At 36.4% G+C, this 14899-nt stretch overlaps 1 protein-coding gene across 1 annotated transcript in view; it reads right to left on the bottom strand.

The window, feature by feature from the left end:
- The window catches only part of GTF2H1 (general transcription factor IIH subunit 1), a 37213-nt gene that overhangs the window by 9745 nt on the left and 12569 nt on the right, over positions 1-14899 (bottom strand). Inside the window, exons 4-11 of the mRNA XM_019456476.2 lie at positions 14251-14416; positions 12774-12867; positions 11185-11334; positions 10972-11051; positions 6761-6888; positions 6564-6651; positions 2383-2471; positions 1883-2000 (exon numbers count right to left, since the gene is read on the bottom strand). Of these exons, the coding sequence (XP_019312021.1) occupies positions 1883-2000; positions 2383-2471; positions 6564-6651; positions 6761-6888; positions 10972-11051; positions 11185-11334; positions 12774-12867; positions 14251-14416 (913 nt within the window). The remainder of the gene's footprint in view (positions 1-1882; positions 2001-2382; positions 2472-6563; positions 6652-6760; positions 6889-10971; positions 11052-11184; positions 11335-12773; positions 12868-14250; positions 14417-14899) is intronic.

Below are 14899 nucleotides of genomic sequence, written 5' to 3' on the forward strand. Positions count from 1 at the left end.
TTTGTAAGAATCATCAACGGATTCTAAAAAACTAGTGGGTAAAAGTTTGATAGGAAATAGAATATTTATATGGTCTTAAAATCTCTCTCAAGATACTCATTACAGAGAGAAAAATATTAACTTTTTGGTGGAAAAACCAGATAGATACTACCCTACCCAAGTGATCAAAAGTTAGGACAAATTAAGTATGTGCCTCCTGATACGATACACTGAGGATGACACATCATTTCTATGGTATTCTTGCCCAAAATGCTTAATGTGAATCCAGTCATGAGGAAACATTAGAGAAACTCAAAGTGAGGGTATTTTACAAAAACTGGCTTTTATTCAAATATCAAGATCATGAAAAACAAAAAGAGATTGAAAAACGATACCATTTCACCTTATTTTATTTATTTATTTATTTATTTATTTATTTATTTATTTATTTATTTTTAAAATGATACCATTTTAAAAGAGACTAAAAAACATGAGAACTAAATGCAACTCAATGAACTTGACTTGGATGCTGGACCAAGAAAAAAAAAGTTTTCTTTTGCTCCAAGGGACACTGGTAGTACAACTGGTGAAATTTTTGTTAAGACTTATAGGCTGGATAATAATACTTTATCAATGTTAGGGGCACCTGGGTGGCTGAGTCGGTCAAGCGTCTCACTTCAGCTCAGGGCATCATCTTGTGACTTGGGAGTTTGAACCCCATGTCAGGCTCTCTGCTCTCAGCATGGAGCCTGCTTTGGATCCTCTGTCTCCCTCTCTCTATGCCCCTAACCTGCTTGCACTCTCTCAAAAATAAACAAACATTAAAAAAAAAATTCTTTATCAATGTTAACTTATCGTTTCTGTAATTGTACTGTGTTATTTATGAGAATGTCTTGTTTTAGGAAATACACACTGAAATATTTGAGTTTCTATCTCAAAACAGCCAGAAAACATTTTTTTGCAACTTTCTGTAAGTAAAAAAAATAAGTTCCAATATGTGGTAAGCACTACAAGACAGATGTGAACTCTGATTCAGAGTTTACAAAAATAGACAAAAGATGTGCCCCAGCCCCCCCCCCCCCCTCCAAAACTTGTTACTGGGCATGCTAAGGATTGCTTTACAGAGACAATGTAATTTGAGTTCAGTTTTGAATAATTATTATTAGGTCCTCAGGGTCAGGAAACAGGCTAAGAGAGAAAGTATGACTTTGTTTTCTAGGCAGTTTTGTGTGTTAGGCTGGAGAGAGGACTCTTGGTTGTGTGTGGAAAGGAATGGTGGAAATGCAGCTGGAGATGTGGGTTCGGGCCAGACGTAAAGATTCTGGCACACCAGATAAGGCATTCAGACAATAACTATAGCAACAAAAGGGGCCAGTAAAGGATTTAAGCTACAGGGTGATAAATTTGTTTTTAGAAAGAGAACTTGTAGTGGCATTGTGGAAAACTACTCAGGTTTGCTTAAACCAAGGTGATAGGAGTCAAGAAATAATGAAGAATGGACAGAACTTGCTGATCCATGTAAGTATGAATAAGAGCAGGGAAAAATAAAGACTAGATAATAAGATCTATTTTATATATTCTAGTTTAAGGTCATGCAAAATATTTAGACAGTGATATCCACAAGTTTTCTGGAAATCTGGGAAATTTCCCCAGCAACACTATGTATACGGAAGGGAAAAAATTGGCACAAAACTCATTATCTTATTTTTCATTACCACCTTAACTTCAGATGCTTCTTGAATATGCCAAATACCTTTTTCTTCCTACCTTTTTTTCAGTTTATTTAGTGGCAATATGTCTTTAAACGCAATTAAAACAGTTTATATAATTCAATGTGTTTGTCCTCATAAACTGAGGAAATAACTAAGGGAACTTTGGTTTTCAAACAGTACAAGTCACCTACCTGAGTTAATTTGGGTGTATAAGCTTCCATTTCTTGCCTAATACTTTGAAAAGAATTAATAATGTCCTGACTTGTTGCATACTGTAGTGACTGGATTGGAGTTGGACCATGATAATACCTGAAGATTAGCAAGGAAGAAAGAAATGACTCATAACACAGAATAAAGGCACGTAACATTTGTCCTTCAAATATTTTAGCAGTCTCAATATAACATTATCCCCAAAGCAAAAAATAATATAAGCTAAATAGATTTCAATAAAGTAACTTAATTCCTATATGGGCAGTAAGCAAACAGTACAGAGAACACATTTTTATCTTGGCTTTGATCATTTAGCATCCTTTTCTGAAATGCACAAAGTAAATTCTCAAAGAAAAAGATAATATATTTTTATGGTAAAGTGATTTAAAACTGGAGTGCTATACTTGCAGAATATACTCTGCAGTGACTTGTGTTATAAAACTATTGTGTCTCAGGTTAATTTAATATTGACCAAACTTACCTATCTGACTTCTTGAGGTTTAGTGCAATTGTTTTTATGGAATTATTTTTTCCCAAGTCTTCATATTCAATGGACTCTTGTAACTTCGCCTATAATTATTAACACAGCACTTTATATGGAAACTTTTCCTTACTAGAGTAATGAACATGATTGAAAAAGTACAACTCTACAGAGAGTAAAATATGAAGTCTTCCCACCATGAGCTTCAGTTCCTAGAGATAACTGCTCTACAATTGGTTGAACTCATTTTCTCACCAACCATTTACAGAATACCTGTTTTCCTACACTCTGACCATATTATTACTGAACCTTTAATTTTTAATAGTCTGGCAGATGAAAATGGTATCTTTTACTATTTTTCCACCACATAAGACTATTTTTTTTTTCCTAAGTAGACTTCACACCCAGCACAGAGCCCAATTCAGTGCTTGAATTCACGACCCTGAGATCAAGACCTGAGCGGAGGTCAAGAGTCGGACACTTAACTGATTGAGCCACCCAGGCGGCCAAAAGACTAATTTATTAGAAGTGTTGTAAATACGTTTTCTTCCGATTGGGCGTTTTTTGGTTTTAACTATCCCTTTTTTGCTTATTCTTCTGTGGATTAATTTTCTGCTTAAATCTTTGATCCACTTAGAATTTATTTTGGAATAAGAAGTAAGGCAGGGAATCTGAGCTTCTTTTTACTAAATTATTAGTCAGTCCTCTTAACACTCATTTGTAGAATAATCTGTCTTGTCCCATTAATCCTGAAATATCATGTTTATCATATATACATGTAATTCTTCCATGTATTTGGGTTTACTTCTGTACTCTTTACTTTGTTTTGCTCATCTTCCTCCTGTACTAGTAACAAACTGCTAAACTTCTACAGCCTACTTTATAAGACACAAGAAAGCAATCTACATGGACATTTGTGAAAATAATTCTACAACATTTCAGCCTTTACACAGCAATGAAACCTTTCTTTTTTAGTTTTATTTTCTTAACGTTTATTCATTTTTGAGAGACAGAGAGGGACAGACTGTGAGCGGAGTAGGGGCAGAGAGAGAGGGAGACACAGAGACCAAAGCAGGCTCCAGGCTCTGAGCTGTCAGCACAGAGCCCAACACGGGGCTTGAACTCACAAACTGTGAGATTGTGACCTGAGCTGAAGTCGGACACGCAACTGACTGAGCCACCCAGGTGCCCCTTTAACAATGAAACCTTCTGGTCAACCCTCACCTGTAGCTACCAGGACTAGGATCAAAACCTTTAGGTTATTAAGTAACTCTCAAAAAGGATTTGAAACTTAGTATTTTAAAGTGTCCCTATTTTGACAGTCTGAATAGTCCTCTTGTAGTTTAGGAACAGACCTGACGGTAGAATATTCAAAGTAACACATTCATCAGCCCCACTTTACCTGGACTCAGCCTAATTTTTTACTACTTTCTCAACTCTATACCCTTCAGCTAAATTCAAGGCATACCAATATCTTCATTACTTTCCATGTATGTCAAGCTCATTTCTACCCCTGCTGTTGCCTAAGTCATGTCCCTCCCTAACCTCCCATAACAACCCAAATCCTAAACCTCTGCTAAGGCCTCGTCAGGCATCCTGACTCACATACCTAAATGAAAAATCTATAAAGTAAGGACTTTGTCTATCACTACTTCTGAATCTCTCATTCTTTAAGACCCTTTTGCAGAACATAGAGCAGACTATTTCAAACTACTGATTTGAAAGAACAGAGTCAGTAATATTGAATATTGTGAAAATGTAACAAACTATGACTTTTGACAACTCTTTAATTACCAAGAATCAAATGTACTTACTGCACAGTATTGCAAAGAGTGTCACTTCCTGTATTTCTCCTTAAACTCCTCTCTATAACTTCCATTTCATTTTTTATTTTATTAACGTTTATTTACTTATTTGGAGAGAGAGCGCATGCATGCATGTGAGGGGGAGAGTGAGAGCAAGAGAATCCTAAGCAGACTTCCACACAGTTAGTGTGGAGCCTAATGAGGGCTTGATCTCACTAATCGTGAGACTATGTGACCCGAGCCGAAATTAATGGTCACTCAACTGAGTTCAGTCAACTGACTGAGCCACCCAACCTCCCCTGTAACTTTAATTTTCCTTTCACTTTTCTTAGTCGATTATTTATGGCTTCAATAAGTATTTTTTAAAGGAGTACACCAAGTGATGATCACCAAGCATTGTACGTAAGTGCTGAATCACTAAATTGTACACCTAAAACTAGTATTACATTGTATGTTAACTAACAGGAATTTAAATAAAAACTTGGGGTGCCAAGGTGGCTCAGTCGGTTAAGCATTCAACTTCAGGTCATGATCTTGCAGTTCATGGGTTCAAGCCCTATGTAGGGCTCTGTTGACAGCTCAGAGCCTGGAGCCTGCTGCAGATTCTGTGTCTCCTTCTCTCTCACTCCTGCCCCGCTCATGCTCTGTCTCTCTCTCAAAAATAAATAAACATTTAAAAAAATAGTTAAAAACTTAAGAAAAAAAAATATTTTCTTGGGTTTGTTAATTTTAAAAGTGTATATGCCTGTAAAAACATATTAAGTTACTGAAACATGAACTCAAGTTAAAAATCACCCATAATCCCTTTATGGAAAGATAACCCCTTAGCGTATATTTCTGAGGTCCTTTTTAAAAAGTTCTTAAAGTTTTTTTTACATATGAAATTGTGTCACACAGTCTGATCTGTGAACTTTTTATTTAATTCATTAATTTTTATTCTGGTTCCTATTGTAAATAACACTACTATACTTTTTTTTTTTTCACATTTACTTTTATTTATTTTGAGAGACATACAGAGCAAGTGGGGGACGGGCAGAGAGAGAGGGAGACAAATCCTAAGCATACTCCACAGTGTCAGCACAGAGCCCGATGCAGGGCTTGAATTCACACAACGGGCGATCATGACCTGAATCAAAGTCAAGAGTCAGACGCTCGACCAACTGAGCCACCCAGGCACCCCACAATTACTATACCTTATTTTGAAATTGTTCTTTTGATTTTGTCTTCCCTATAGACACTGAACGCTGAGAATAAGAACTGTTAAATTCATTTTTGTTTCCCACCCTTTAGTATTTCAGGCAACTCAAAAATGGTTTCTTGGGTGCCTGGGTGGCTCAGTCAGTTGAGCCTCTGACTCTTGATTCTGGGTCAGGTCATGATCTCATGGTTCGTGAGATCAAGCCCTACATTTGGCTCTGCACTGAAAGCATGGAGCCTGCTGGGGATTCTCTCTCTCTCTCTGTCCCTCTCTCATGCATGTACCTACTCTCTCTCTCAAAATAAACAATTAAAAAAATTGGTGTCTTTAATTTTTTATGAACTACACTACTGTTATGGTAAATGTGAACTCCTTTCAATTCAGTAGGTCATGAATCCTTTTCAAGTTATTCATGGCTGCATCGATCTACATTGTTTGGACACACCACAGATATTATTAGGATATTTGCTATTTTCTCTATTATAGTACTGTAATGAATATTTATACCTAAATATTTGCACATCTTTACCTTTTTAAATAAGTGTCCAAAATGAAATGCTGTCCCAAAATAGACAGGGCAATAAACCTTTAAAATTTTAATATATATTGCCTGATTGCCCTCTAAGAAAACTTTATCATATTCATTTTTTGTAATTGGGAAGGAACTTTAAAAAACTGAAAGAGTAGCTTGGCAAAGTTGCAAAGAAAGAAGAAATATGGAAGTAGACAATTGTGTCCTTATTCTCTCATAGCCCTAAATGATTTCTTCAATATCTAATGAGAACACATTTCTAGCTCTGAAATGCTAGGGTTAATATAAGGCCCAAACCCTATCTTCTAAAATCATATACACAGACCTTTAGTTTTTATTCTTGTCATATTGCCTTTGTTGATACTCTTGCCCACAACACAAACTGTATGTGTAGATGTGAAGGAAAAAAAGAGAAGAAAGCCAATAAAAACAGTGAATAGACAGGAGTTCATGGAAAGGTGGCTGGCAAGTTAAAACCAAGAAAGTGTTCTTTTAAGTGTTCTATAACTTATGCCAAACACCTAATGTCTCGACCAGAAGAACTGAGTCATTTTAAATAATCAAGGATCAACATAAAGTACTAGTAAGTTATACAAGGTTTCTGGAGAAACCTGAGTTCTAAACGTTCCACACTTTTTACTCATACCCTTTTGACTGCTGGTTGGAAGCAATCTGCATCTCCAGAATTTCCATCAATGCTGCTGGGCTCACCATTTTGTTCATTTTGTGCTTCTCTTAAAACAAAGTGGGAAAAATGTTAAAAATCACAAGCAGAGCAACAATACAACTCCATCTGGCTATCTTGAAAAGTCCAGTTATTGAACCTTTGCATGTATACTTAACTGTTTCCTGAGACCTGCTGCCAGGACCATGGCACTGTGATGGTTAAACCTCTTGATGATGGCAGCATTACTATTCTCCTTTATGGATTTGGAATTAGAAGCAGATGGCACAGAAGAAATGCCATAGCCCTAGGAGACATAATTTAGAGGATTAAAATTCAAAATAAAATTCTAGTTTTCTTACCCATTATGAGAGATATGCTAGCTGAAAAAATTGGATGATGGGACTTCATTAATTCTGAGAATTACTTAATTTTTACAGGTAAACATTTAAAAATAAGTTACAGATTAAAAATACAACATATTCCTTCTGGCTTCACAAAAATAATCTTAACCTTAAACCATGCATTTGTTTTTAAGATTTTATTTTTAAAAGTAATCTCTACACCCAATGTGGGGCTCAAAGTTGTTCACATCCTTTAGATCAAGAGTTGCATGCTCTACCGAGTCAGCCAGGTGCCTCGAAAGATGCATTTTTTTAAAGACCAGTTTTAGATATAGCTAGCAAAATATTAAATGAAGTAATAGAATATGGTAGGGGAAAAAAAAGCATGGACTTTGGAGTCAGATAGATATGTTTTTAAATTCTGGCTTTATAACTTTGCTAGTATTAGTGTAAGCAAGTCTAAGCTATGTAAAATGAGATACTGGAGAAACAGATATTTTCAAACATGTATTGAGTTTATGCTATGTGCTAGGCCCTATAGACAGAAACTTAATAAGATCTTGTGCCAAAGGAGCCAGTATAGTAGTTAGTGGGATGCTGGGCTGTAAGTGTACACGTAGTTAAAACTTATATGATGTGCTGTAATAGAAGAAGTAGCCAATCCCACTGGAGGAGAGCAGAGGTAGATTCAAAAAAGCTTCAAGAAGCACCATAAGTTGAATAAGTGCTTGCAAGCCAGACATAGAGACAATGATATTTTAGGGAGAAAAATCTGCTTAAACAAAGGTACAGAAGCAACAGAATACATATTATGAGTTTTTTTCTGTATTGCAGTACACTTGGAATGAAGGGTGGGCCAGGGATTGGTAAGACATAAGACTAAAGATGTAAAAGAAAAATTACAAAAAGACTCATATACCATTCATTCATTTATCAAATAATTACTGAGTGCCTAATACATGCCATGTATGGGTGACAAGCCAATACAACAAGAAGAGTCACCCTCTGACAAGATAAAAAGATCACTTTTGAAAATGACTCATGGTATGAAAAAAAATAAAGAGGGGTGGCATGATACAGTGACTAGATGGAGAGGAGGAGCTACTTTAGATAGAAAGGTTAGGGAAGGTCTCTCTTGAAGAAGTAGCATTTGAACAGATGTCTAAAAGATGAGTAGAAGCTAGTTAGGTGGAAGAGCAGGGAGGAGAAACAGTAAGTGCAAAGACCCTGAGGTAGAAAAAGCCTGGAACAGACCTGAAAGAAGGTGTGGCCCAAAGTGAGGTAGAAGCAGACAGAGTCCGAGTCAAGAAGAGCCTTGTAGGAGTTTTGATTTTTATTTTAATTTCAATGAGAATCCATCAAAAAGTTTTACATAGGAAACTATTATGATCTGATTTATAACTCTTACTGCTAGGGGAGAATAAATTATAGGGAAAAACAGTGGAAATAAGAATACCAATTAGGAGGCTAACGCAAGCAATCAAGACAAAAATGGTGGTAGCCTAATAGTGAGGGTGTAAGGGTACAGATGGACAGATGTAGACAAATCAGAGATGTTTTGTAGAGGACTTACTGATGAACTGAGTTTTGGAGGTGAAGGAAGGGAAGGAATCAAGGAGACTCCCAGGTTTTGGCTTGAGCAACTGTGTCTATGGCAATGTTTTGTTTTGTTTTTTACTGAGATGGGAAAGACTCAGAAAGAAACAGATATATGAGGAATAAAAGGTTCCAGTTTGGACATGCTATGCTGAGATGTCTGAAATATCTAAGTGAAGATATCAAGTAAACAGGCAGATGTATGATTTTGGGAGTTCTGGGGTTAGAGAGACCACAGCTACCTGGGATTCATCATTTCATATTCATCATCATCATATTAGTATTCAAAGCAATGGAATGAAGAGAATGTATTGAGAAGGTGGCCCAAGGCCATACCTAGGACAGTTATAACACCTAGAGGATGAAAGAAAAAGGCACCAAAGGAAAAAGTGAATCAACCAAGGTCTCTATTAAGGGGTTTGGTTATATATATGTTTATATATCCATACAATCAAATATTGTATAGCACTAAAAACAGAAATTATAGTAACACCTATTATTTGTTGAGTACTCACTGTGTACCACACTCTTTTAACTCTTGTAGCAATCCCATAAAGTCCGCACTTTTTTTGTTTTGCATTTTTTCCAGAGATATAATTGACATGTAACATTTTAGAAGTTAAAGGTATAAATGTGTTGATTTGATACTTACGTGCTCCAACATGATACCCTACAGCTAACTAACATCTCTATCATGTCACATACTTATCATTTTTTGTTTCGAGGTAAGGGCAATTAAGATGCAGCAACTCTGAAGTTTATAACACAGCACTGTTGACTCCGCTGTGCATTAGATATCTAAAATTTATTTATCTACTAGTGGCAAGTTGATACCCTTAAACAACATCTCAACTTTCCTACTCCCTACTAAGATCAGTACTATTAACCTCATTTTATAAGAAAACCGGGCTTGAGGGCAGGGGGAAGCACTAAAATCTTTTCCCCATATAAAGCTTCATTTTTTTCCGGATGACTTCAGAGGGTCATATTTTAATGTGTTGAAATTCAGCAAGGAAGTGCCTGAATGTGGAGAATTACCAAGAAAACTAAATTTCATTAAGGAAATGACTTATCTGGGCACCAAGGGTTATTTTCTGTTAATTTATAATCTAGACTGTAGGTCAAAATTTTAACATTAGTTTCCTCACTTGGAGAGTACATACATGAAAATAAAGGAAAAAGTTAAGAAAAACAAGATAGGAAGGTATAAGCATGTGTATATGGCCAGCAGAAGAGAAACCAAAAGAAAGGTAAGAAAATGAAAATATAAGTGTGAAGAGAATAACTGAGGAAGGCAGGTTCCTACCCTAGAAGATACAAACAGGAATGGAATTTGCCCTAATCAGAAGGGATCATATCTCTCTCCATAACTGGATAAATCTGTAAGTCTGGAGACACGATGCAGGGGTAGGTAGCTCACACTTGATGGTCTAGTTGTTGAAACATATTGGAGCTAGCATAGGGTAAGGGTCATGAGTGTGTTCAAGGTCTGCCAAATAGTGGGCTATGGAAAAATGCTTGTTATCTTTTCTTCATCTACTAATATTTATCCACATTTCTTTAGATTAATGTCAGCTAGAGCATAAAGCTGGACTCACAAATACATGTTAAGCCTTCACATTATTACCTAGAGAATTGCTATGTGGAAGCTAGAAAATTCTTTTATTTTTTATTTTTTTATTTTTTTTTAAGTTTATTTAATTTTGAGAGAGAGAGAGAGTGTACAAATGGGGGAGAGGCAGAGAGAGAGAGGGAGACACAGAATCTGAAGCAGGCTCCAGGCTCTGAGCTGCCAGAACACAGCCTGATGCGGGCTTGGAACCACAAACCATGAGATCATGACCTGAGCTGAAGTCCAACACTCAACCGACTAAAATTCTGTTACAAAAGTTTTAGCAACGCCTATAAGTTCAATTCTCCAAGGCAATTTTAACAGCAAACAGTGCCACTAAGAAGCACTTCTGATAAATCACTCCAAATAACAGTACTTTGTGTATTTTATTCTCAGAAGTGGAATATCTACACTGAAGGCAATTTTTAAACTAGTTGAAACTAGGAAGACTGTTTTTTCTCATAAATTCTTTTTTTAACTAAAATTTATGGGGCACCTGAGCGGCTCAGCCAGTTAAGCATCTGACTTCGGCTCAGGTCATGATCTCACAGTTCGTGGGTTCGAGCCCTACATCGGGCTCTGTGCTGACAGTTCAGAGCCCGGAGCCTGCCTTGGATTCTGTGTCTCCCTCTCTCTCTGCTCCTACCTCATTCATGCTCTGTCTCTATCTCTCAAAAATAAACAAAAGTTAAAAAAAAATTAAAATTTGTTTTTGTTTTTTAGTAGGCTCTATGCCCAATGTGGGGCTCAAATTCACAACCCCTAGATCAAGAGTTGCATGCTCTACCAACTGAGCCAGCCAGGCACCCCTCTCATAAATTCTTTTGGTACTGCTTACCTCATCTAATGGTTTATCTTCCAAAGCTGTCAAGTCAAGCAGTGGGTTTTTTACTCCTAGTGAAACCATGGTTTTTAACCCTACAAAATCAATGAAATAAAAGTTGGTCAAGTCTTACCTTTCTCAAAAATAAAAAAAGTCATTAACAGCACTGTAACTAGAGGACTAGAGAACAGCAAATTAAATTTTAGCATGTGAGGGATAAGCAGTTACCTTTTTCATCTATTTTGGCACATTCTGCAAAGAGGTCTTTTGACCCTGTATTCAGCCGGTCCCTGTGAAAATAATGGGACTGAAAAAAACGTGTCCAAAATTCCTTTTCTGTCATGTTGTGGGGAACATTTTCTGCATATTTCATTTTTACTGTGGAAAAAAACCGTAATAGTTACATAGAGAGTTTCCATTTCTTAAAACTTCTTAAATTAGTTGAAATACAGAATAGCAAAAACTAGATTACTAAACTGCTCAACTTTACATACCATATATAATAATCTAATTGTAAATTTGAAATATAACTTGAGAGACTAGGTGAGGCACTCACTACCTGTATAAATCTTAACCAATTACAAACGAAACCTTATTTTGCACCAAAAGAATTAACAAATTTCAAAATTTTAGTAGAAATACCAAGAATCAATACCCACTAGGACTATCAGTTCAGCACACCTCAGAAGCTCACAATCCAATGAGCAAAGAGGTTAAGAGCATGGTCTCTTGAGCCAGAGAGCCTGGGTTTGAAATTCTAGGTCTGCCACTTACTATCTATGTGACCTTGTGTAAATTACTTAATCTTTCTCCATCTCGGTTTCCTCATCTGTCCTATGAGGGTATTAACACTGCCTACTTCATAGGGTTACTTGTGATGACTAAATGACTTAATATATATCAAGGCCTCGGAATGGTGTCTGGTATGTAATATGCACTACAGAATTACATTCTTATCAGAAAGATATAAAAATTACAACGTGATAACTTGTTGAGGCAGACACAAGCCCCTACAGAAGCAAAGGGGAGCTGTATACCTGCCCAAAGAAGTCAGGATTTTATAGAGGTGGTAGTGAGGCAGTACTTGTGTTGAATCCCATGGGGGAGTTATGTTCTGAAGGACTAACGGGGCACAGTGAGGAAGTGAGAAGAGAGAACAGCACATGCTTTGAGACAGAACTGTTTGCTCAGAATGACTGAAGTGGTGGGGCTCGCAACCTCAGCTGCACACTTCAATTAATAAAGCTGGGATCAAGTCATTTATACTTTTAAGATGGTTTCTGCAAGGGTAATGATTTGTGGGTTAGAAAGGTCACTTTGGAGGCAGCATGATGATGGATCTGAGTTAGCGTTGTAGAAACTATGTACTGATACCTCTGGAGCAGGCCATCTTGTGCAGGTTTGCTGAAGGGTAAATAGAGTTTAAGAACCACTGATGGAAGAATGGAAAAATCATCATACCAATGAACTGATGACAGCACATTATATACTAAGCCCTTAATAACTACTATATGTCAGATGTTGGGTAAGTACTTCACGCTTATTTTATTGCACTTCATCAGGAATAAAGGTAAAGCTTTCTTTTTTTTAAACTAACAACTCTGACTTTTAATAATGGAAACAATTTGCCATTCCAGAATCAACTGTAGGGAAGAAAAATCTCCCCTAAAACAATAAACTCAATAAAATCGTAAGTACTGTAACTTTTTTACTTTGGCTATTTAAAATGCTCCCTTGCAATACTTGTTTTTCACTTAAGTATTATTACTGAATTCATCCAAATATTTCTACTATGTGGAAAGACTGATTCTTCTTACCTGCTGGATAGGTCCTAAATATGGACTCAATGATATCAGAGGTTAAATTGTATCTCAGACCATTACATCCATCTGTTTGGGGCCGGACATCAGCCTAAAATAAAGACCACACGTATATATTTACTAGAATATTGAGGGAAGACGCGTAAACATATAATAGACACTGGACAAAGGTGGAAAAATAGACTTTCTGAATAAACTAGAGAGACAGAAATATGTCCCTCACCTTTATTTTTGGCATAGAGATAGGGCTCAAAGAAGCCTGGCTTGGTTTCACATAGTCTTACTGATGTGAAATCGGTTTCCTTGAAAATTCAACATGGTCAAATAGGTATGTGTACGTGTGGCCAAAGGAAGATAGCTAGTGGAGCTTTAACATAACACTTGTACAGTTACCAAAATAACTATAAATCTTGGTTACTAAATAAATAAATATTATCTGATTGGTTTCTTTCTTTTTTTTACTATTTTATTTTTTATTTTTTTAATATGAAATTTATTGTCAAATTGGTTTTTCATACAACACCCAGTGCTCATCTCAACAGGTGCCCTCTTTAATGTCCATCACTCACTTTGCCCTCCTTCCCACCCCCCATCGACCCTCAGTGTATTCTCAGTTTTTTTAAGAGTCTCTTATGGTCTGACTGGTTTCTTTAGGAAAGGCCTCGTTCATTCAATTTACTACTAAGTGCCCAGAAAGATGCTAAACATATAACTGGTACTCAAGTTCTTGTTAAATGCATAAACACTGCTCTGGTTCCACCAAAGCATAGACTAAATGAATCCCATCTTCTAATTCCACAGGAAGGGTATTCTCAATCTTTCACTAAAATACATTTTACAAGTCTTACTTTTTCTGTCATACCATGGTCATTTCACATTTAACTCTGCATTTATATATATAGCAATCATAAAATAAAGTATCAGAAAGCCCTAACTTTAAAAGAATTTGGGGAAACAAGTATTAGTCCAATTGCTAAAAGATTCTCTTTTATTAAACTCCATTTAATTTCCAGCATATTAGGGTCAAGTCCAAAAACCAAAAAAAGTTAACTGGCAAGAAGAAGCATCTATTTAAAAAAAAATTTTTTTTAACGTTTATTCATTTTTGAGAGAGACAGAGTGTGAGTGGGAGAGGGGCAGAGAGAGAGAGGGAGGGAGGGAGATGCAGAACGCAAAGCAGGCTCCAGGCTCTGAACTGTCAGCATAGAGCTTGACACAGGACTGGAACTCTTGAACCGCGAGATCATGAGCTGAGCCAAAGTTGGACGCTTAACCGACTGAGCCACCCAGGGGCCACAAGAAGCATCCATTTAAAAAATACTGCATCTATTTTTAAAATACTTTAGAATACCATGGATACCAAAGTAACTATTGATTTGCTTTAAGGAAATGCTAAGTTTTACAAAAGAAATGGCATTGCTAACACATATATCAGTTTTCTTTTTTCCTTCAGAAATCTAGAAGGGTCACATACCAGAAATGCTGCAGAAATGCCAACATCCTGCTTATGATTGGATGTAGAAGAACTCTCTGTCGCATTTATATTTAAACGATTGGCCCAGAATTCCTCAGCACTGATCACTTGACTCACAACAAGGTCTTTATAAAGCTGAAACAAAACAGGATCTTCTTGCAGCATTCTGGTGATAGAATATATTGAATATATTGAACTTCTAGAATAAAACACCATTTATGTTAACACTTTAAAAAGACACACACACACAAAAAAGGACTTTAACAACACAAAACAGTGAGACCCACAACTTTCATTTTATGATGATGGAGCAGCAGAAGTCATTTAGTTCATCTCTTAATAATTCAAACTAAAAAAAAAGCTTTTGGAGGAACAAATGAAGATAAATGGAAGTAAGTCTGAAGAAGCAAAGCCTAAATTCTCTGAGGGTTATTGGTGTTATTCATCTCAATATCCCAGTGATACAAAGGTCACTATGTCTGTATTTGTATTGTACTGTATTCTCTTTTATAAATAAAGATGAAAGGGAAAGAGAAAAGGTATGCTTGAGATTTTCTGGACACTAATTTTTCATGGTGATAAGCACTTGGAGACTTAAGCATGGATGGCCTGGAAAATACTGGCAATGGAGTAATTCACCTTATCAGAA

This window comes from Panthera pardus, unplaced genomic scaffold, assembly GCF_024362965.1.
Source record: "Panthera pardus isolate Hobbes unplaced genomic scaffold, ASM2436296v1 HiC_scaffold_12, whole genome shotgun sequence".
Taxonomy (NCBI): domain Eukaryota; kingdom Metazoa; phylum Chordata; class Mammalia; order Carnivora; family Felidae; genus Panthera; species Panthera pardus.